General features: G+C 32.9%; 7 protein-coding genes across 10 annotated transcripts; 3 read left to right on the plus strand and 4 right to left on the minus strand.

Annotated features, from left to right (window-relative positions):
* The first annotated feature begins 275 nt into the window (after positions 1 to 275).
* LOC117236230 lies at positions 276 to 2595 on the plus strand. 2 transcript variants are annotated; one of them, XM_033498982.1, is made up of 3 exons: positions 276 to 866; positions 921 to 1501; positions 1577 to 2595. In XM_033498982.1, exons 1-3 carry the CDS (start codon positions 546 to 548, stop codon positions 1938 to 1940), a joined length of 1266 nt encoding a protein of 421 aa, XP_033354873.1. In that variant the 5' UTR covers positions 276 to 545; the 3' UTR covers positions 1941 to 2595. The 2 variants fall into 2 exon arrangements, with proteins under 2 accessions (XP_033354873.1, XP_033354874.1); XM_033498983.1 differs by having other exon boundaries at positions 285 to 866; positions 930 to 1501.
* Positions 2472 to 6463, minus strand: LOC117236232 (ubiquinone biosynthesis protein COQ9, mitochondrial). Of its 2 annotated transcripts, none has more exons than XM_033498985.1 (5): positions 6308 to 6463; positions 3706 to 3915; positions 3171 to 3527; positions 2862 to 3083; positions 2472 to 2794 (listed from the first exon to the last, which is right to left on the minus strand). In XM_033498985.1, exons 2-5 carry the CDS (start codon positions 3766 to 3768, stop codon positions 2759 to 2761), a joined length of 678 nt encoding a protein of 225 aa, XP_033354876.1. In that variant the 5' UTR covers positions 3769 to 3915; positions 6308 to 6463; the 3' UTR covers positions 2472 to 2758. The 2 variants fall into 2 exon arrangements, with proteins under 2 accessions (XP_033354876.1, XP_033354875.1); XM_033498984.1 differs by having other exon boundaries at positions 2474 to 2794; positions 3171 to 3514; positions 3727 to 3915.
* On the minus strand, positions 4016 to 6296 carry LOC117236229 (glomulin). Its single transcript, XM_033498981.1, has one exon. It carries the CDS (start codon positions 5857 to 5859, stop codon positions 4078 to 4080), a length of 1782 nt encoding a protein of 593 aa, XP_033354872.1. The 5' UTR covers positions 5860 to 6296; the 3' UTR covers positions 4016 to 4077.
* A 567-nt stretch (positions 6464 to 7030) lies between the features above and the next one.
* Positions 7031 to 8276, plus strand: LOC117236188 (nuclear transcription factor Y subunit B-1). Its single transcript, XM_033498911.1, has 2 exons — positions 7031 to 7256; positions 7684 to 8276. Exons 1-2 carry the CDS (start codon positions 7142 to 7144, stop codon positions 8229 to 8231), a joined length of 663 nt encoding a protein of 220 aa, XP_033354802.1. The 5' UTR covers positions 7031 to 7141; the 3' UTR covers positions 8232 to 8276.
* A 266-nt stretch (positions 8277 to 8542) lies between these two features.
* Positions 8543 to 15305, minus strand: LOC117236185. Of its 2 annotated transcripts, XM_033498908.1 has the most exons (4): positions 14846 to 15305; positions 11417 to 11977; positions 9458 to 9607; positions 8543 to 9284 (listed from the first exon to the last, which is right to left on the minus strand). In XM_033498908.1, the coding sequence occupies exons 2-4, from the start codon at positions 11870 to 11872 to the stop codon at positions 8790 to 8792; spliced, it is 1101 nt and encodes a 366-aa protein (XP_033354799.1). In that variant the 5' UTR covers positions 11873 to 11977; positions 14846 to 15305; the 3' UTR covers positions 8543 to 8789. The 2 variants fall into 2 exon arrangements, with proteins under 2 accessions (XP_033354799.1, XP_033354800.1); XM_033498909.1 differs by lacking the exon at positions 14846 to 15305 and having other exon boundaries at positions 11417 to 12435.
* Positions 15306 to 17832: 2527 nt separating this feature from the next.
* LOC117236186 (ribosome biogenesis regulatory protein homolog) lies at positions 17833 to 19282 on the minus strand. The gene is made up of 5 exons (XM_033498910.1): positions 19119 to 19282; positions 18791 to 19049; positions 18412 to 18713; positions 18136 to 18309; positions 17833 to 18066 (listed from the first exon to the last, which is right to left on the minus strand). Exons 1-5 carry the CDS (start codon positions 19265 to 19267, stop codon positions 17931 to 17933), a joined length of 1020 nt encoding a protein of 339 aa, XP_033354801.1. The 5' UTR covers positions 19268 to 19282; the 3' UTR covers positions 17833 to 17930.
* A 53-nt stretch (positions 19283 to 19335) lies between these two features.
* LOC117236189 (DNA-directed RNA polymerase III subunit RPC8) lies at positions 19336 to 20960 on the plus strand. Its single transcript, XM_033498912.1, has 5 exons — positions 19336 to 19780; positions 19865 to 20048; positions 20147 to 20287; positions 20360 to 20481; positions 20597 to 20960. The coding sequence occupies exons 1-5, from the start codon at positions 19670 to 19672 to the stop codon at positions 20648 to 20650; spliced, it is 612 nt and encodes a 203-aa protein (XP_033354803.1). The 5' UTR covers positions 19336 to 19669; the 3' UTR covers positions 20651 to 20960.
* The last annotated feature ends 16 nt before the right edge of the window (positions 20961 to 20976 follow it).

The raw sequence follows: 20976 nt of genomic DNA on the forward strand, positions 1-20976 counted from the left end.
TCAATCGTCTCTGTCTGTTTCGCAGAATGAAATCTATTCTTGCCTTCCATCTTGATCTTTTTTCAACACAAATTGATTGGTCGTCCAACTGGATGGTCTTTCCTAGCGATTCCGTGGACCAGAGTATTAACTGGACAGATTATAGTTTAGTTATTTTAATCTTTTTTTCTGGCTGTCATGTTATGTTGGTAACAAATACTTTAACCAATGATAATCTAGTTCATAGGAACTTTCTAGGCAAAGTTAGTGGAAAAACATATCTTTCAAAGCAGTAGGGAATAATTTGATACAAATTTACGAAAGTACACAAAAACATTCTCATGTTGGACTACATTTGGTCGGCATAATAGGATAATTTTCTGGAATGATTGTTAAACGATAATCTACAGTGAAGTTTTTCAAATTTCTGAGAAAAAATTTGTAATCACGAAGAAAGAATAGAAGTTAAGAAATAGATGGCGTGTGAAATAATTTTTGATAAGATAGTGGAAGCGTATCCATTCTTCAGCTTGGAGCCAGTTTGAAGGGCCGCATGATATTGAAACATGATAAGTCAAATGTCAGAGGAATTCATCACGACTGCACCAACATGTACGGCGAAAACATCGAACCAAAGCTTGAAACCACGTAAGTTGAATGGTAGAACGTTTGATTTTCTTTGGTGGCGTGATTCACGACGTGAGAATGTATCAAAAAAAGAGGAGAACCAGAAGAAAAAGGAGGATTTAATAGAAGTTAAAGTCAAAACAAATGAAAATGATAGCAAAACGAAAAATACTCTCTCCTCCAAAACATCGTTTGAATTTTTTAAGAATATTAAGAAACACATGCAGATCAGAAAGTTGACTCATAAATCTAAGCAAAGGGTAAGTACGCACAAATTTTCATGACAAAGATCTTTGTTTCATGCATAATCAAAGTTCTTACAGACGAAGGAAGTCGAAACATCTAGCGTACAAAATGATACAAATTATGATCCATTAGTTATTCAGAAGGATGTGCCTACAATTTCCACTGAAGAAGATAATATCTCTGAATTAAAATGCGAAGAAACTGACAAGAATTTTGATGATCAAAACAGCAATGTGTCACAAAATGAATATATCTCAGAGAGCCTAAATGATATCATAAATAGTTGCAGTGACACTGAAGAGAAACTAGAAGCAATTAATGAACAAATTATTAATAAGTTGGAGACAGATATCGATCATAAAAATGTTTCTGACATATACCAATCATGCTCCAATAATGAAACAGACCAGTTAGAACCCAGATCAATAATAGAAAATTATATAGTAAAACATCAAGTTGAAAGAATTAAAGAAAATATAGAAGATAATAGAAGTAATGATAACAAAGCAAAAGCAAGTCTTACAGAGGAATTGCTTAAATTAAGTAATTATGGGTGGTATTGGGGTCCAATATCAGGAACTGAGGCTGATGCCAAACTTCTATCTGAACCAGATGGTGCATTCCTAGTAAGAGATTCATCAGACGATAGGTTTGTTTTTCTTCCTCTTTTTTTCTTTTTTGTTAAAGCTGTCATTGAGAAAAATCCATATATATTTTTTTGTAGATATGTCCTAACACTTAGCTTTAAATCAGCTGGCAAATTACTCCATGCTCGTATGGAACATAGTGGTGGTTTATTTTCTTTATGCAACCAAAGTGAAAGTGAGGGATTTAGTTCAGTGGCTGATTTAATTGACTATTCAATGAATTTTAGTCAATCAGCAGTTTTCTGCTATTCACGGCCTAAGTATCCTGGTCATCCGTCTTTCCCTGTTAGATTAACAAAGCCAGTAAGCAGGTTTACTCAAGTCCGAAGTTTACAATACCTTTGTCGTTTTGTTATACGTCAAAATACTAGATTAGACAATATTCATAAGTTGCCTTTACCAAAAACAATCAAGGGTTACATAGAAGAAGCGCACTATTAACATCGGCCTCCCAAAAAATATTTGTTACATTGTAAATGTATTGTTATTGACAACGCAAAGTTTGTATTGCATAGCAATAATAGCTTTCTCAGAAAAATGTATTTCCGAGAAATAACAAAAGATTAGATATGAGCTTCTTTTTATAAGAACTGAAATGTTCATTGTTAAGATTTGCAAGATATCTTTACTTTTATAAAAATTAATTGATATAATTGCATCACTTTCAAGAACATTGATAATGAACAATATGTGAAAGATTTAGGTTTGCATGAATCACTTCTCTACAAAATACGTTATACTTTTTAACGTAATTTGAAGTTTATTCGATTTATGAAGTACTTGGCTGTGTGGTGTGTATCTGTATAAAAAAATATATTTTTTTATAATAAAAGTAATCTCCTGCTCAATTCAATGATAAGGACCGAAGTTGATCTCTTGTTCAATGGAGACACAACGTAATTTTGTATAAAAAGAATACTATATAACCTTAATCATAACAATATTGCAGGGTAATTATTAAACATTATTAAATCTATATTTCTATCAGTTTATATCTTTATATGCATCAAAAGTAAGTCACATTTATTGAATTCAAACTCACATGTACAGATCTTGTTAAAATATGACACTGAAATAAACTAGCTATGATCGTTAACTTGTCTTAACATTATCCTATTTTTTAATACCATCAGTATTTAAATATTGTTACACAAGTTTTTTACATAAGTTCATATTTTCATTTGTATCAAATGAACTCCAAAAAATACTTCGTACTTTTTCTCTATTTAGTGATCTAAGCTTTAATTTTTCTTTCTTTTTTACCTATTCCAGTTCAGTCCAAGTATATTGCGTGCCTGTTTAAAATAAAAATATACAATGTAAGTATTTAGAAAAAGACGATTCATACTTTAATATACTTACTGTAACAAAGGCAGCACTTGCTGCTTCACTAGCACGATTTAAATCTGGTAATGCCATATCAGAAGTTGTTGTTAGAATTGTATGAATTTGTGTTGCATCTTTTATTCGTCTTTCCAAGAAATTCCAAGTTTTCTGATGATCTTCACTATTATCTTGTAACATATACAATTCGGTGGTTTTATAAATACCTGCTAACACTACTCTTCTAGTATACCAGTTCATCTGATTCAACAAAATTTTTATATAAGATACATTTCATAGTCATTAATATTTTAGCATAGATTTACAAAATATGCTTATTATTCTTACATCAACTGATCTATCACCAGCATAATAGCAAATATCGTCCACTAAAGTAAGTAAATTAGCTAGTGACATAGGTACGTTTGGTGGTAGAGCCATAAGAGCTAATGCTTGTGGCCATGTCTTTTTATATGGAATCACCATTCTGAGTCTTGTCTCAACAGCATTGCGTACTTGTAATTCTAATATCTTTGTTTCTTTAGTAGGTTTTTTTTCAACAGTAAGAGCTTTTTCTTCAAGGATTTTATTCAATTCCTTATTGCATGTTAAATAAAAATAATGAACCAAATCTGCTCCTCGATTAGGGAACAATCCATGAATTATCCCAGGGTAGTCAACAGACTCAGCACCTTTGGTACATAACTTTTCATTAAATATTTTTATTTATTATCTATATCATACACTAACAACATGAAATTATTTTTTTAAATCAAAATATAAAAAATTTTTTAAACAATTAAAAAACATACTATATTTGTAATACATTGAAAATATATTTATTCACTCACACAAAAGATTGGTCCTGACTCATCTACTTAACTGAAAAATTATTACAAATTACCAGCACTGATGGCTTGCTGGCTCCATCCAAGATCATGGACATACTTTAAAGATGCAGCAAGAATTTTTGTTTTGATACTCTTCTCATATTCCTCTTCACTTTCTTTACTATGTTCCTGATTTAATTGCTGCTGATTATTTTTGGATTGATCTGTGAGTAGTACTCTACAAGTCCATAAACGCCTAAAACCTATCAAAGTCAAATTTGTTTTTTTATTTCTTTTCCTTTATTCCAAGAAATATAATTTTGCAAAATAGTAAATAATAGGATATAGTCAAAATACATGAAATGTAAATAAAGAATGATTTTTATTCAGCAGTGAGTTATATACACTTCATAAATATACATTTTTTATTCTGAAGATACTATTTTATTAATATTTTGCTTAAAGGGATTATTAGCAATACATTCATTGACTCTAATTAAAATGCTTTCCATTATATCCAGACCATTTAGTGCTTGATAACAAAATGTAATTTTTTCTGGAACTGGCATTGCTGGTAATTTTTCACCACCAACAGTTAGTGTTATCTCAGCATAGCTTTTTTCTAATTCTATATTTTCAGTTATTTTGTGCATTTTCTTTTGCTCTTCTAAATCTTTTATTTTTACTTTCCAATGTGCTCTAGAGAGATCTATTCCTTCTCTTAGTGGCAGTAAATACTCATTATGAAGTTTATTTACCAAGTTCCAGATACCAGTTTGATTTTGCTTATCCCTTATAAATAGAAATCTTAACAGATTTAGACTTGTAATTATTTCATCACATAATTCCACTAGATCTGATGCACTACCATGGTGTAATTTACAAGCCAATTTGATTAAAGTTCCTAGATTACTACCCAGAAAATATGGCATAGGAGGCTTCGCTTGGAGGCATTCAATAATAGAAGTTTTAAATATTCCTGTAGTTAGACTCAATAAACCTGAATGTTCATTAGTTTGATACAAATATAAAATAATGGAGTATCTAGCTTGTATATCAAACATTTCAATGTAGTTTTGAAATAAATTCAAAGCTTTTTTCCTCTCTTTATTGCTATTGGAATAAATCATCACATTCACAAGTACATTGAACAACTCAAAGAATATATTCAATTCTAATAATTGCAATGTTAAAGAACGTCTTGTTAATCTCATCAAAAGGTGATCCAGGAAATTTAAGCCTTTCATAGTACTTTCTTGTTCTTGTAATAATTTAACAATAAGATATATGCATGCCTGAAAGACATATTGCAAATCATATACCTGCGGTACCTTCTCCCACAGATGTAGTTTTGTTATAACGTAAAAGTAAAAGTTAGCATATGCCAAATCTGATATGTTCTCATTTAATTCAAAAAGCGTTACTTTAAGGTTGCAGCTCTCTTCTTCTATATTTTTCTTCTTGGACATACTTTTTCTACTTCTTACATTTGTAATGTTTAGAAATGAAAGCAAATCTCCAGTTACTTGACTTACAAGTATTACAATTCTTTCAGGTAATGGTTTACTTGAACAAGATTCTAATTCTTTTTCTTGTAAATAAATCAATGGTTTTCCCATTAAAAAAATTAGAATGCTAGCAAGGTAATCTCTTAATATGGTATATGTTTTGGAATTTCCTAATCTTGACTCATTTATTAATGGTTCTAAAAATAATATAACTTCATTATAAATATTTTTTACTTTATTTGTAATAATAATATAGTCTTGAGAATCTTTTTCTGGTATAGGTAGACTTTCAATGTAAGATTTTATTGTACTAATGCACCATTCTATTGCCTTCATTTTATTGTCCATTTTTGAAAGACATTTGATAAGTACGCTTAGAATTATAGAAAATTTTATATCATCTTCTGGACCTTCCACTTGTTCTAATAATTCTAATACCGTCTCAGAAGGATTACATTTTTCTACTATAGCATTTAATATTATTGTACAGCATTCGACTAAGTTTCCATTGCATTTTATATTTTCCATAGTGAGATAAGATAATATAATTGGAACGATATCCCATGAGGACTCTCTAATAATATCATCATAACTATTACCCTCAAAGAAGTGTAAAACTTCTTCGAATTTATTTTCTTTTAAATTGTCTGTTAATTCCTTAACAAATTTCTTTGTCAGGTTTTCTTGACGTTCTGTCATTTTTCTTTAATAGATAACTTATCACATAAATACACTTGTAAAATATAATATGAACATAACCTCTTCCTTTAACGTATTTAATGTTTCTATCTCCATGAATGAAAACAAAAATTAATAAACACAGAAAATCATTGGAGTATTTCAAGATAGATGTGTTAAATAAAATAGTTCGCGTAGCTGCAGTGGCATTAGAAGTGACATTATACCTTGCTTATACGATCATACTATACTATAAACAAACCATGTATATCTTTCCGCAACGAGAAACATATAATGACAAAATTACGTAAACGAATGCAATCATCACACGTATTGCACAATTGTCTTAATATTTTCCACACAAAATTGTATAATTTATTTCAAAATTTCAGCAACAAACGTCAAGATGAAAATGATGTGCTTATGAATTGTGATTGGCATATATTACAAATAAAGAAAACTCGCTTACCGTTTACTGATAAACCTTTCCGCATTAATAAAATACTAGACATAGCCATATCAATAATTTTAAATAAACTACTTGTTGCACATTTATGCGCACACGATGAAACTATGATTATTATTATTCTATTCGAACGATTCGTTTAAAGCATTGCGTATTCGCCTTCATACGTCACGAATATAGTTGTGAATCTATTCTAACATTTTTGGCGCGAACTTTAAATGTTAAGAAATTCTGATGTAAAGCAATATATATTTAAATAATCTTCTATTCATCCGTTTTAAGTGACAAGACATATTTTAAAATTAATTACAAATGTAGAAATTGTATTCATTAAGCGCTTCATTGAATCAATTAATTGATCGTATTCAAATAAATTTAAAATATAAAGAAGATTATTTATTTAAAATTTTAAAAATATAAAAAGTTACCAATAATGACAATTTTTTCTTTTGTTTCATATGCACAATAGATGCATGTTGTAAACTGTCCTTTAACTCTTGAATCTTTTATGGATCTACCTGAATGATTCGTTTATTTCTATCTATTCTTCTCCATTTTGTTTAGTATAATAAATATAAATTAAATGTTTAATTAGAGGAAACGGTACAATATATATTCTCGTATATAAAAATCATATTTTTAAAAAGCTGAATATAATTATAGTTTCAATGTGCACTGTGAGGTCGCTTGTTGTGTCAGAAAACTATACATGCTATTGATGTCTAGTAATAAATTTGTTTATGCCAAAAAATAAAGTATCGTGAAAACAAACCTATAAACAGGTTAAGGAAATTAAAGTGATCGTGTTTAGCGTGTTTAGTGTAAATCAAACTGGAGATGGAAAATAGTGGTGAAAGTGGCGACGATGGAGGACCTTTAGGTCCATCTGCGTTCCTCGGTGGTGGTGGTGTTTCTGCATCGTATATTAGTGTACAATCTGATGATATGGAAGGTAGGTTAATTATATTTTGAAAATTTTTTAAAACATAAATATTTGTATTCTGTACTGAATATCATAAGATCACGGGATTTTTAACAGAATCATTATTTTATAGGAAGAAAAACATGTATTTTGTTGTTTCCTTTAATTGATTGTTGATATGATGTCAATATCGTGTATGCCTCAAAATTTTACGAGATAAGAACGTATACAGTAGCTCACAAAAATATTCGAACATTTATAGAAACTTTTTATGAACATATGTATGTTATACAAAACATTTTAAAATTTCATTAGTACTGATAAAACACACAGTATATACATAAAAATTTTCTAAACAATTTTGGTAAGTGTCCAACTACTTTTTTGTGAACTACTGTGTATATGAATTCTATATTTTGTGTTCTATATTATAAATTATGCTTATACTTTTATTCAGATGATCCTGAAAATACGGATGATTCAAATCATGGAGCTAGTGATCCCTTACAAGGAGCTGGAGGTGGCAGTGGTGGAGGACCTCTTCGTGAGCAAGATCGGTTTCTTCCAATAGCAAATGTTGCCAAAATTATGAAAAGAGCAATACCAGAAGCAGGGAAAATAGCGAAGGATGCACGCGAATGTGTTCAAGAATGTGTATCTGAATTTATATCCTTTATAACGTCTGAAGCGAGCGATCGGTGTCACATGGAAAAACGCAAGACTATTAATGGTGAAGATATTCTGTTTGCTATGACGACTCTTGGTTTCGATAATTACGTAGAACCACTAAAAGTGTACCTACAAAAATATCGTGAAGCGACAAAGGGAGACAATCCTCCAGGTAGTGGTATGACAACAGGCAATGGGAAAACTGAATCACAAGGAACTATATATGAAGATCAATTATTTGCTATTGCCGCGACTGCATCAAGTGCTACCACTTCTGATACACCTGTTATATACAGTTACACGTCTACTGATCAAATGCAATTCCAGCTTTCCTGATCACTGCATGTTAAGATGATGTTAATATAAATTATTTAATGCAAACTGCAATTTACAAAATGACTATTTCAACTATGCGCGTATCTTTCAGGATTGCGTTTTGTAAAAGACTGTAAAGTCGGTTTAAGATGGTAAGCTGATCTTATATTGTAAGACTAGAATAATGTGTACGTTCTTAAAAAATTTGGAAGTAAGATGATTTAACTTTAAGTAATCCTTGTAAAGAGAAAGAAAAAATGAATGAAAATGAAAAAAACGCGGAAAGAAATAAAATCAGGAGGCACTTCACAAAAACTCACTAATGATTACTCTTTTTTTTTGTTTACTTTTTCAAACACAGTAGGGGTAGAAAAACATAGCCGATTATTTATTTAACTATTATTTTTAAGCGCTAAAATTCGCATTTAAACTAGAATTAGGCTGTGATGGTTGTTGTTTTTCTTTTGTTTTTGCGAGTACGGTTCAAGTCGAATGGAGATAAGATAATTCTATATTGGACAAGAACCGGCAGTTAATCGGCGTGTAGATTTCTCGTAGAAAACGTTCGTAATTGTGTTTTCACTCTGGTAATTGGGCAGGAGAGAGCAAGAGCTCGTGTGCTTTTGTTGATGATGATGCAGCGCCACTCGAAGACATGGCCGATTGCTGTTGTTGATGCGCTGGTGATAAAAGTGAGGCGGTAGGCAATGTTCCAGCGGGTTGAGCTTCCGTTTTCCTCACTTTTTCTTTCTTGTCAGAAGTAACATGGCAAAACCGCCAGCGGCATTGACCGCAACTACATAGACAGAGGCAGAGCAGCACCCGAAATAGGCAACACAGTAAACCGGCGCACAGTAGTGAAGGACCCACCAGCCTCAATTCCGGACTGAGGAATCCTTTCTCTCCAGTGCCGACAAACGATATAACTAATCCGAGCGCTGTAGTTCCCAGCCCCGCATAAAGTACGGTATTCACTGCCGCACTAACTTCACCTCTGCGACGGTTTGCATTACTGCTTCCATCTTCTTCGTCATCTTCTCCACTGCTTCCATAGCAATAACTTGCGTCTCTTATCTAAAGATAAGAATATAGTATAGAACAATTGTCGTATGATGTAATAAGTACTAAATAGTATGTGAAGCTCCTAATACATGTAATTACATGTATATGTGATATTGATAAATTGATTGTTTTGTGTAATGTAACTTAAAAACTTTCTTTTTAAATTGTAACAAATGTTTGTTTACTCTGTTCCTTTTCATCCATCGTCGATGAGCCTCGCATTGCTTTGTCTTGTAGCCATCCCCACGGCAACCATGAGGTGACATAGGAGATAAAGGAAGGGGAGAAGGTCTGCTGCATCCCTGCCATGCTGCTTTGCCTGGTCCTCCGCCACACTGAAATTATTTTTTGTTCAAATATTACCTTTAAATAGTTGCTTAGTAGCTACAATAGAAATTATTCAACATTTCAGTGTCTATTTAATTTGGATATAACAAAATTGTGAATAATCTAATATATCAAATACTTTATAACATTTTCTTTAATCTATCATAAATTTATAAATTTATAGTACTGTACAAAATATAAATATATATATAAATATAAAACTTAAGATCAATATGGTTGTGTAGTTTACATCTTTCTCTATCATTTAAAACATGTTCATCAAAACGAATATCTAGAATTTGTTATTATGTTATTGGATAAATTTAATTAATGATTTTTCCTCGTTACTCAGCACATAAATAATAAGATAAAAAACATGCATGCATGTACTAAATAGAACATAGAAAGATTTGTATAAATGGAACCAATTGAGATAAACGTTTTATACGTACATGTATCGTAGAACTTGTCTACACAAGTACACTGTAATCATTGCATTGTCTAATTGACAACAAAGAATTGATTAAATATAATTAGTGCCAGTTATCAACCTTTGGGAGTGGAGTATTGAGTAGTGCACATTGTAGGGTTACAATTTTTTGCACTATATTAGTCTAAAGACTAGTATCATAAATCCTGGTATATAGAAAATTCCTTCAAAATACTGTTTTGAGTTAAAAAATTACAGTCACAAATCATTTGTTGTTCTTGCTTTTAAATCATAGTTTAAGTTAGTATTTTAATAAAGAGTTCACATTAAGCAGATGTATTTAGCAATTGTACCTTTTAGATACAAACAAAAGTTGTGTATATAATAATATAGAAAACACTTATTTGTTCTATGATTAAGAGAAAGTAAAAGGGGAATAAACAACACTACAATATAAATTTGTTTTCTCAAAATGAGCTACACAAAGTCGATGCACATATGTATAATTAGACAGAAAAGCGGCAGTTACCCTCTGATACCAATAGCTTACTGTTGATGATACATATTAAAATGACTTTAATACTTACCCCATAAACATATGATCGTGGGGGATATCGTGGAAGCGGTGGAATAAGTCTGGTGGCCAAGTTGGAGGGTAATTCTCTAAAGTTCACCACCTTACCCCCCCGTAACCGTTGCTTCTCCCTTCTAATCAATAAAGCAGCCTGCATTCCGCTCATTCATTTGCCTGTTTTATTGATCGTTAAGATCTCGACCGTCCTTCTCCTCCTCCTCTCTCTCCTTCCACTTTTTTTATACACCGGTTACAACTTAAATTCTTCCCTTATCCTTTCCTTAACCAAAAAAAAAACAAAAGAACCACACAAGTTTCTTCTCAAAGGTCTTCTAATTGTGGCTGGTACCAAACACTACAACTTACTCCTAACATCTCACAGTCTGCCTCCGGCATTAGGTGATGTCTGTATCCGCTGGTAGGAACCAGTAGGGACATGTTAATTACTAAAAATTACAATTGATGGATAACCAGCTGACGAACCTGGAGAGTCGCTCGAGGATGTGTGTGTTATCGCGGGGGATTTACATACGCCACCAGACAGCCGATCGATGGTGTATTTCCTAATTACAAGTAAACGTGTGCCAGCAAGAAAAGAGAAGGTGCAGAGTGCAACGAGGATTTATCAAATACTTGAACAAGGGTAGATTGCGTTATAAATACTGTGAGATAAAGGGTACCTATTAGCAAGAGCAACTATATAATATGTGTGATAGAGAAAGAAGAGAAAAAGTAGAGCTAAAAGTATAGATAGATAATGAAATCCTATAGAGCCAAATTTCAAGAATTTACCGCTAAACGAGATCTACCCACCTGTAGCTCCGAAGAAGATGGCGAGACTCGGAGATCGAGGATCGATGGTGGTGGAAATGGGAAGTTGTTGGATTTAGTCGGGTAAGTAACCGAACTTGGCGACTCAAGGGATAGCGGCGGTGGCGATATTGGAAATTGGATCGGAGAAACAGGTGCAACCTGCTGAGACTTCTCGACATGACGCCGTCGATCGATGCTCGGATGGAATGCAGATGACGGTGGTTGTGGTGGCTGTGATGTGGAAGATGGTGGAACAACGTGCGGACGAGCAAACTTGCTGGGGTGGTGGTGTTGGTGTTGGTGTTGGTGTTGATGTTGATGGTGGTAGTGGTGCTGAGAAGCTGGTATCGTCTTCAGTCGTGACGGGACCGTACCCTCGGCGACGCGTTTGTTTAGCTGCAACCGTTTCTGCTTCCTCCTATTCGCTATACTGGCGCCACCCGCAGCTGCGTACATCGCTTCGCGCCCCGATTGTACTCTTCCCGGTTTAACGCCTTCGGGCCAGGCGTTCTTTCTGTTACGATCTTAGATCCTTTTGCATCGTCTTCCTGTCTTTTTCGTCTGTAAACGCAAGAAACATGACGGACATCCGCCCGCTATTGGCGGCCGTCATATCCTATTTCTACCATTGATATTCTAGCGAGAAGCACATGAAAAGCGTCTTATTTACAGCGATATTTTACATTTCCTAGCGATATTTACATATGCATAATGCTGGAAATAGATAAGCTTCGTTTCGGAGCATACCAAATTTATGACTTGTCCTTATATCCATAAGCCGGCAAAAAAGTGTACAGAAGTCAGAAAAGTAAGAACGAAATAGTACAACACAATTTATATTGTTTTCCCGCCATTATATTGTACTCTTGATATACGTATACTATTAGAATTTCAGATAGAGGAACGGAAAAGAAATGAAATTGACTTGTACTATTAGAACCACAAGTAAAGAACACCAATGTAAAATACAGAGTACTTATCCTATTCTTGGCTTATATTCTTTTGCTCGCAAAAAAGAGAATTGATAATATCAATAGATTAAAAGATTACAGATTATAGTTAAGAATTTATCATTTTTCGTTAAATAGAATAATCACGTAACTTGCAATTTATAGCACTTAGTTGTAAAATTTCATTCATTTTATTACCAAATTTGTTACTTATGTTTTATAAAGCATCACAAATTTTCGATTTGTCTTAAAATGAACTTTAATTCTGAAAACAAATAATAATAATATGCGTGAGTGATATATTTGCCAAATGTTATTTCCCTTTTAATATATCTTAGAAATTTACAATTAATTTGACTTATATAGTTATTGATAAGCTAGTAGATTAGTAACGTTAAGTTTCTGTATTGCGTACTATGTAAAGTTATCAGATAATTGCTTGAATGAGATAGATTTGAAGAATAAAGGAACTAGTTTAGTATAATATAATTACATCAATTTGATTACAAATCCTCTACACAAGGAAAGCACAAGTTAGAAAATATTCATTACTAAACTCTCTATCGGTAATTAGTAAAGGTAATATGACATGCGATGTTTCATATATGTAGATATGTACACAAATAAGAAATAAGAAGTAGAGTCACATATGATGATGGCGGGACGTAAGAAAGAATTACTCTCCAAAAACAAAAAATAGTATAATCACGAATTTAAAAAATACTAAACGTGAATATAAAGATACGATACGATTATTAAATATATACAAAATTAAAGATTTTTAAGATATCAAAACTATCTACTTTTAACTTTACAAAAATCTATGAATATATTTATATTATTTCAACTAAAATATTAGAAGAAACAATGATTACTTTATACAAAAAAGAAATTACAAACATCTTGTCATATTTTGCACAGAGATTATATTACAATGAACAATCACATTGATTAATTTGAAATATCTTTATATACATTTTTACCTAGATTTGTTTTTTACCTCTAAGTTTTGAAAATATTCAAATCGAACATTACGAAAATACTTCTGCGTTGGCATCTTTCCGTTTTGCTCCTTGACCTGTCAATGGGTCAAGTGGTTCCGTCACAAATGTAACAAATCGAAAAACCCTCTTCTTCCTCATCGTTTTTTATCGTGACATGTTCTAGTTTTCCCTTCTTCTAGTCCGCCCTTTGCCATTTCTCTCTTTTTTACCTCCTCTCTTCCCTCCCTCGTTTCATCGCGTTCATTTTAAGTGCCCTTCCGCTATCTATCTTTGTCTCTGTCGAACTTCTATCATTTTCAATCCCTTATCCTCTTTTTCCCTAATCTTTGTCAACTATCTTCGTCGTAAATAGTCAGCGATTACATAATAATATGACTAGACTGCGGATGTTTATACAAATTTATATTTTTATGAACGCGACAAAAGAAATAGAACCTATATAGAAATTTGGTGCATCCGCTAAATATTATCTTGGATATTTTATATATTTTTGCATATTATTATTACATATTGCACATTGTTCTTTAAATTATCCATAAATGCATAGATATCCGCAATCTAAATAAAGTATAGGAGATGTATAACCGAGAAAAATGTAAACAAATGTGTACGTCACATTATTTCTCGATATATTCAACATAAAAACAATACTAACTGCGACGGATAGCATCGCATGCTAAACATCGACTAAGCACCGAACGAGGCTGCAAATCAGGAATAGAAAAACGAGGATAATGAATTCTTGCGAAAAAGCAAGCAAACAAGCAAACGTAATTACCGCTATATGATCACATGTATCAATGAGAAGAAACGAATGTACATTACATGCAATGATGTTGTACGTGCGTGCACGAAGCAAGTAAAAAAGGGTACACAAAGCCGTGAAGAATTCCAGAAACAAAAATGTCGAAGGACCGATAGTACCCACAATGAGATACGAACTCGGCGATATATAAAATCGTCCTATTAAGTCCTATATATAGTTTCTAAAAAAAAGAACACATATATGAAGCGCGTAAAAAAAATAAAAGGCTGGCTGGTGGCCGACGGGCACGTCACATTTATTATTTTCACTCTTTTCTTTTTTTTCCCTTTCTTCTTAATTCACGTTAGGAGAAACGCGCATCGCATTAACAGAGGAGCGATTTTGTACAATAAAACGACGACCAAACGACGAAACAATGAAGGCTACATTTGTCTCTCTCTCTCTCTCTCCCTTTCTCTCTCCCTTTCTCTCTTTCTTCCTCTCTCTCTCTCTCTCTCTGTCTCTCTCTCTCTCTCTCTCTCTCTCTCTCACTCTCCCTCTCAACAACACATATTATCTTTCTCAATCCTTCTTTTCTTTATTTTTCGTTCATTTTCGCATCGCTAGCAACTGCTGCAGCAACGTCGGCGGCGATTCGACGGCGGCGGCAGCAACAGCAATAGCAAAGCAGGCATCAAGTCAGCCAGCAACACCAAAAGGCTGCGCGTACCAACGACTCAGGGTAACCACTGCACCGTGTTCGACCTGCTTCTCTCTCTCTCTCTCTCTCTCCGTACGCCTTGGTTCGACTATGTGGGCGACATTTTCCTCGTGTTCGTGCTCTGTCTTTATTTTGGTTTTATATCACACACTGTATTTTTTTTTCTTGTGTTTTCTTTATATTAATGTATTTCTTTTATCCCTTTGGAGGATTGTTATAGGATTTTAAAGGGACACGGACGCACACGAAAGCACGGGCACAGGCACAGGGGGGTGGGGGCGAGAGGCGCGCGCGATGGGGACACACGAATCCAGGACACGATCCCCGTGTATACACACGGTGCGTATCACTCGGTCGTCGCAATTAACGCAGCCTCCATCGTTACCCCGCACTTCGTGGACGCGCCCGTTCGTCGCGAGCAACCACTGACTGAGCACCGCGACCGACCGCGCGCGATTACTCCTTAGTCCTGCTCAGCAACCCCTTCCTCTATATCCATCTTCGCACGCGCGTTACGTCGCTCGATTATACAGGGTCTTTCAGGAACTCAGGGTTAAATTTCAAGAGATGTAGCACTGCCCAAACGAATAAATAGTCTTAATAATATTGGATCCAAATATCTTTGGTTTCATTGGGAATTATGAGACGTCTTCAACCATGAACCTGCATAAAAGAGTTCAGTGTCATATTGTTTTATCTACAACTACTACAATTTATCGAGTTAGGCTATGCTCACAGTGTTCTAACGAATGAAATATGTCGAAGTAATCAAATATGTATGTATATAGATTCTTACGTGTGTATACATTTCGGTCTTCAGATGTTCGTCGTTCGCTGTTATTATAATCTATATCTCGCACAGTAAGTAATATAATGCGATATGATAGTAACGATATCATTCAATATTCAGTAATAACAGAAGAATATACCTTCATACTTTATTATTGTAGCATCCGTTTATGTGTAGCATTATTCTGCCTTTACATTATTTAAATTATAGTTCTATGAGAAAATTGCTTCAATGTGTGTTGAAATGAGCGGAGGTCATATTAAATATATATTATAGATTGGTGGAAACGACTTATAATTTTGAAACTAACGATACCTATGGATCCAGTAGACGTGCTTTTTAAAACGTATTCTTCCTTGTTTTAATGAGTACTGCATGTTCCTGAAACTTTCTGAAACGCCTTCCTATATATGCCTTTCGTTCAATTGTCTTTTTGAATATCTGTACTTACGAAAAGCTAAGATGCTTTCATATGGGTTATATGTTTCATTAGAAAGTCTCTGTGACTCTTAATTAAGATTAATTCTCTGTGAAAAGTATATATTTACGTATATGTGAATATATAGGTTAGTAGTTTCAAAGATGATTTGCTTTATCGCATGTAGACGTAATAACATTCGATTTTTCTGTATACAACTATACAGTAGTGTCCCGGTAACTGGCCAGAATTTTGCTTCGTTAACTGGCCGTCAGTATCCCCCCTCCCAGTTCTTGCACTGACGTTGTGGTGCGAGTTCTGGAGTTATGTTTTGTTATGTAAAATAAATAGATGCGTCAGACATCTGTATCTCTCTTGTGGTTAAAGGAGAAAAGAAATATCCTGGAAATATACCTTTCCGGATAACTGACCTGATAAGCATGATCAAATTCATGCATGATCGACAGTAAAATATTAGTCTAGCTCGGTTCCTGGTCTTAAGTAAATAACAAAATCGAACTAAAGTAATCAGCTTCTCAGAAAACAATAATTTGTGCTTAGCAAGTAACATGGTGAATGTTTTTTTATCTTGCTGTAGAATCTTGTAGACAAGGTCCAATTTCGAAAATATGTACATATATGTATTGCAGATACAGTTATGGTACCAAATTATTATTTTAGAATAAATCGATTCTTGGTCGATATCGGAAAATTTAGCTATCTTCATATATCATAATTAAACTAAGGATTATGTGAAATTTAAGGATGCAAAGTTTGCAGAATGCATGTATAATGATTAATATTATAAAAAATATTCAAAGTAAACCGTGTATCATGATAATTAATCAATGAAATAAACTATTTAGTTTTCATATTTTTTTAATTACGTTTACTGAAATATGGATTTGAACTAATATTGGATGTCATACTTGACAGTATTGTAACCAAACAGGACATATGAGTTGGATAATGCATTTCCAATCTGAAATACATCATACCACTGTGTCTTCAACCATGTGCCCTATTTCACCCGCAATAGTATACTATATTCTATAAGATTGATTATTTATAACTTTTAAATAATATAAAATAGAATATTGAGACCGCAATGAGCAAGTACGGTTAAGAATGAAGATATTAAAATGAAACATCGCAATTGAACGTAGTTATTATTTCAATTCCTATAGATTGCGCAAGATATCCTAATGCGTTTGTGTTTCGTTCAAATGGCATTGAACGTGTACACATGCAACATGCATGTATAAAATCACATGCGGGGTGGAACCCCTTACTGATTCTAGGGCAACCAGCTTTCGCACTTACCCTCCCTTACACCCACTACCAGGTTACCTCGCCCTCTTGACTATCCCGAGTCGATATCCCGTGCTGCTTTTGACCTTTCACCTTTTTCGCGTTACCCTGATTCTGTGACCAAGGGACAACCTGCCTTATCGACTTGTAATGCTACTCGTTCATTTTATTCGCGATTCATTATACTTCACCCTTGATTAATTTTATTTTTATGTATGCATATATGAATTTTATACCTTGACTATATCTTTTTCTTTTTATATTTTTTCTGCAGTTTTTATTAGTTTTTTTGGTGGAGAGAGGACGAATAAAGTATTTTTGTCATATTTTTAAACCATTTTTATTTAATATTAGGTGATAATTTAAGTCTTTAAAAAATGGTATTGCTTGTCGGTAATGTGAAAATAAATTCGACTTATTTATGGAATGTCAATTTTAAAACTATTCTTTGGGAGTTACTTAGGAGCTAACACAAAATTTTCGTATTGGTATTATTTATTTCAACATATTTAATACTATGTTTTTTAAGTTACAATAACCGAAGTTAGAGAGATTGAAATAGTACCAACAAATTTTTATCTTCGTTTTCTACCTCCAACTTTATGCTTCATATTTCGTTGTCCTTTACCTGCTTTCGGTTTCTTTACCCCCTTAGCTTTTGCTCCCTTTTTACCTTTTTTCTTGTCTTTGTTTACTTTAGCTGGCGTTGTTCTGCGAAATACGTTCAATTACAATCTTTTCTATACTAATAAATCTTGTAAAAAAAATGTGAAAATTTACTTTGGTACAGAGAAATCTTCACGTAGAATCTTAGTGTTACTCTTCAGAATACTGTCTACCAGATTGGTATTGCGTTTCTTCTCTTCCTGTAAATTTTTGGGAATTTCTTCTGCTTTCCTTTTCATACCTGGAACTTGCTTGGCTATACCCTTGGCATCTTTTTCTTTTGGTAACCTATACAATATCGTAGGAATTTTATATAAATTTCATATAAATTTATATTAAATACATAACTATATTATGATTAATGTTAAAATGATACAATATGAAATATACCTATCTTGGAATTTGCCAAGAGATGCTGTTGATGTACGTGCAATAGTCATGGCTTGTGAAAGTTGTTGTGAGTCAGGAAAATGTTCCCTAGTAGGAAGTCCTACCTTTGGAATTTTTATATTTTTTGCCTTGGCAATATTACGCAGTCTTTGTAATTCATTCTTAGACTTTCTTTCTTCTTTTGCTGTCTTTGCAGCTGCAAATGGATCTTCCATAGCTTTACCTTCATTATTAACTTCTACCAACCACTCCTTCTGTTCTATAGCTTTGTTACGTTTATAACCAAAAGTAGGTATCCATTTCTACAAAAATATTAAGATATGATAAATGCTTATATCAACAAATTAAAATTTATTTCAGAAGAGCATCTGTAACTTACCTGTAGTTCTTCATCCCATTTAAGTTTAGATTTGCCTTTTTGTTTAGTTTTGATACCTTTCTCTTTAGCAAATTGTTGCCATTTTGTCAAAGGTTTTGGTTTTGGAATTTGTCGAGCTCTTGGTAATACAAATTTCTGTTTGGGCAATTTTGCTACTATTACCTCATCAACACGTTCTATTGGAAGTTCCCATATTTTATTAATAACTACTTGCACGTTGTCCCTTGTTAAATTTTTCAGATATTGTTCGGTCTGTGATCTATAAAACATTAATTAATATATGCAGATCATACAAAAATAAAAATTATGGAAAGGCTTTGTAGGTTACTTTAACGCTTTTAGGTCCACAGTATTATAATCTAACGCTAAAAGAGTTCCCAAGTCTGTTTCAATTTCCACATCTTTATTTACTTCTGTGGATTTACGTGTATCTTTTTCCTGAGTGCTGTTTTCTAGAATTGAATTTACAACATCCATTCTGTCGGTTGTTCCTTTATTTTAAATTTTAAATGATCTACGGAAGAAAATTTCCAATTTTATCTTCGTTTTAATCACAAATAGTTTTATTTTTTATTTATACTACATCTGTCACTACAAATATACAACAAAATACACGAAACAAAATATGAGAAGTTTTTCTTGTTGTGCACTTCTTTGCTTAAAGCACGTGCGTTAAAGGTTATGTTGACAGTAATGCAGTTTATTTCGATGCATTCGTAGTGGTGGTTTACTATCTTTAAAGCACGCAAAGTCTGTGACAGAAATCATACTTCCGGATATTTATCGAAATCAGAAGATAAATATTGTGTTAGTGAAACAATAGATTTTTTTTTATATTAAGATTTATATTTTAGTCGTTTTATCATATACAATACATTAATGTTTGTCCTCGCGGAATTAAAGGACACAGTTAGAATTCCACCATGGGAATTCAAACGAAAATTAAATGATGCTATTACAGATGAACTCAATAGAAAATTAGCTAACAAGGTAAAATTTCATAATTTCACTTAAATATTTGCAGCCAAATTTTACCAGTAGAATTAGATAGAATTATTAATTTATTTGTTTAAGGTTTATCTTGATGTTGGTCTTTGTATTGCTCTTCATGATATTACAAAAATTGAGGAATCATATATTTTTCCTGGGGATGGTGCATCGCATACCAAAGTAGTATTTCGTTTCATTGTGTTCCGTCCATTTATGGAAGAGATATTAATAGGGAAGATACGAAGCTGTAGTGTTGATGGTGTTCATGGTAATACTTAGAGCAATATTAATGTTTACTTCCATTTATGATTTATTTACCATAAACATACCACACATACCATTTATTTACCATAACATTGTTTACAGTAACATTAGGGTTTTTTGAAGATATTGTAATACCACCTAATAAATTGCAACATCCATCAAGGTTTGATCAAATAGAACAAGCATGGGTGTGGGAATATGATACAGGAGATGGTCAAAAGCATGACTTATTTATGGATGCAGGTAAATCATTTTAAAAACTTTGATTGCTTCATGAAACAAGAATACATAAGGTAATAAAATTGTAAACTTTAGGAGAAATTATACGATTCAGGGTAATAAGTGAAACATTCACAGAAGCATTACCTACGGGACCAAATATGTCCGGGGAGACTGAGAAATCAGAAGCTAAAAATACATCTCCATATACCTTAGGAGTAGGTATTTATACTTTAAGTGTATGATTAAGATATTGATTATTAATCATATATAAATAATAATATATTGCGCATTGTACTGAAAAATAATGGTTATTTTATTTTTGTATTATAGGCTGCTATTGATGAGCCAGGACTTGGACTACTCACTTGGTGGGAAAATACCTAAGAGTACAAAAATAAGTTCAGATCAATAAATTTTTATTTCACAGCACATTCCATCATGTTACCATATATCACTCTTATAAGTTACATCCATGACTTGCGTCGCATGCGACCCGACCTCCGATAGAATTTCGACTGTGCGGATATATTTTATATATTTAGTTTTGATTGGTAACAGAATTATTAACCGCATATTTGTACAATATATACAAAGACGTTATGTGCTAAACATGTGGTAACACACAAAAAATAATTTCAGTTCGGTCAGAAATTGAGTTAATGCTAAAATGTTACGCAGAAGTTATTCGGTAGTACGAGTCTGAACATAAA

This window comes from Bombus vosnesenskii, unplaced genomic scaffold (genome assembly GCF_011952255.1).
Source record: "Bombus vosnesenskii isolate JDL3184/JDL3185 unplaced genomic scaffold, Bvos_JDL3184-5_v1.1 scf7180000013340, whole genome shotgun sequence".
Taxonomy (NCBI): Eukaryota; Metazoa; Arthropoda; class Insecta; order Hymenoptera; family Apidae; genus Bombus; species Bombus vosnesenskii.

Excerpts from the sequence above, each read along its gene's own strand:
- LOC117236230 (XM_033498982.1), top strand. The coding sequence starts at position 546 with ATGATAAGTCAAATGTCAGAGGAATTCATCACGACTGCACCAACATGT. Across the intron at positions 867-920 it reads CTCATAAATCTAAGCAAAGG|TTCTTACAGACGAAGGAAGT; the intron begins GTAAGTACGCAC and ends GCATAATCAAAG. Across the intron at positions 1,502-1,576 it reads AGAGATTCATCAGACGATAG|ATATGTCCTAACACTTAGCT; the intron begins GTTTGTTTTTCT and ends ATTTTTTTGTAG.
- LOC117236229 (XM_033498981.1), bottom strand. The coding sequence starts at position 5,859 with ATGACAGAACGTCAAGAAAACCTGACAAAGAAATTTGTTAAGGAATTA.
- LOC117236232 (XM_033498984.1), bottom strand. The coding sequence starts at position 6,356 with ATGGCTATGTCTAGTATTTTATTAATGCGGAAAGGTTTATCAGTAAAC. Across the intron at positions 3,515-3,726 it reads CCAGCAAGCCATCAGTGCTG|GTGCTGAGTCTGTTGACTAC; the intron begins GTAATTTGTAAT and ends TATGTACCAAAG. Across the intron at positions 3,084-3,170 it reads CTGGTGATAGATCAGTTGAT|ATGAACTGGTATACTAGAAG; the intron begins GTAAGAATAATA and ends TTGTTGAATCAG.
- LOC117236188 (XM_033498911.1), top strand. The coding sequence starts at position 7,142 with ATGGAAAATAGTGGTGAAAGTGGCGACGATGGAGGACCTTTAGGTCCA. Across the intron at positions 7,257-7,683 it reads ACAATCTGATGATATGGAAG|ATGATCCTGAAAATACGGAT; the intron begins GTAGGTTAATTA and ends ACTTTTATTCAG.
- LOC117236185 (XM_033498908.1), bottom strand. The coding sequence starts at position 11,872 with ATGTACGCAGCTGCGGGTGGCGCCAGTATAGCGAATAGGAGGAAGCAG. Across the intron at positions 9,608-11,416 it reads CATCTTCTTCGGAGCTACAG|TGTGGCGGAGGACCAGGCAA; the intron begins GTGGGTAGATCT and ends AAATAATTTCAG. Across the intron at positions 9,285-9,457 it reads GATGGATGAAAAGGAACAGA|ATAAGAGACGCAAGTTATTG; the intron begins GTAAACAAACAT and ends TCTTATCTTTAG.
- LOC117236186 (XM_033498910.1), bottom strand. The coding sequence starts at position 19,267 with ATGGATGTTGTAAATTCAATTCTAGAAAACAGCACTCAGGAAAAAGAT. Across the intron at positions 18,714-18,790 it reads AATGGGATGAAGAACTACAG|AAATGGATACCTACTTTTGG; the intron begins GTAAGTTACAGA and ends ATATTTTTGTAG. Across the intron at positions 18,067-18,135 it reads GAAGATTTCTCTGTACCAAA|AACAACGCCAGCTAAAGTAA; the intron begins GTAAATTTTCAC and ends CGTATTTCGCAG.
- LOC117236189 (XM_033498912.1), top strand. The coding sequence starts at position 19,670 with ATGTTTGTCCTCGCGGAATTAAAGGACACAGTTAGAATTCCACCATGG. Across the intron at positions 19,781-19,864 it reads ATAGAAAATTAGCTAACAAG|GTTTATCTTGATGTTGGTCT; the intron begins GTAAAATTTCAT and ends TATTTGTTTAAG. Across the intron at positions 20,049-20,146 it reads TAGTGTTGATGGTGTTCATG|TAACATTAGGGTTTTTTGAA; the intron begins GTAATACTTAGA and ends CATTGTTTACAG.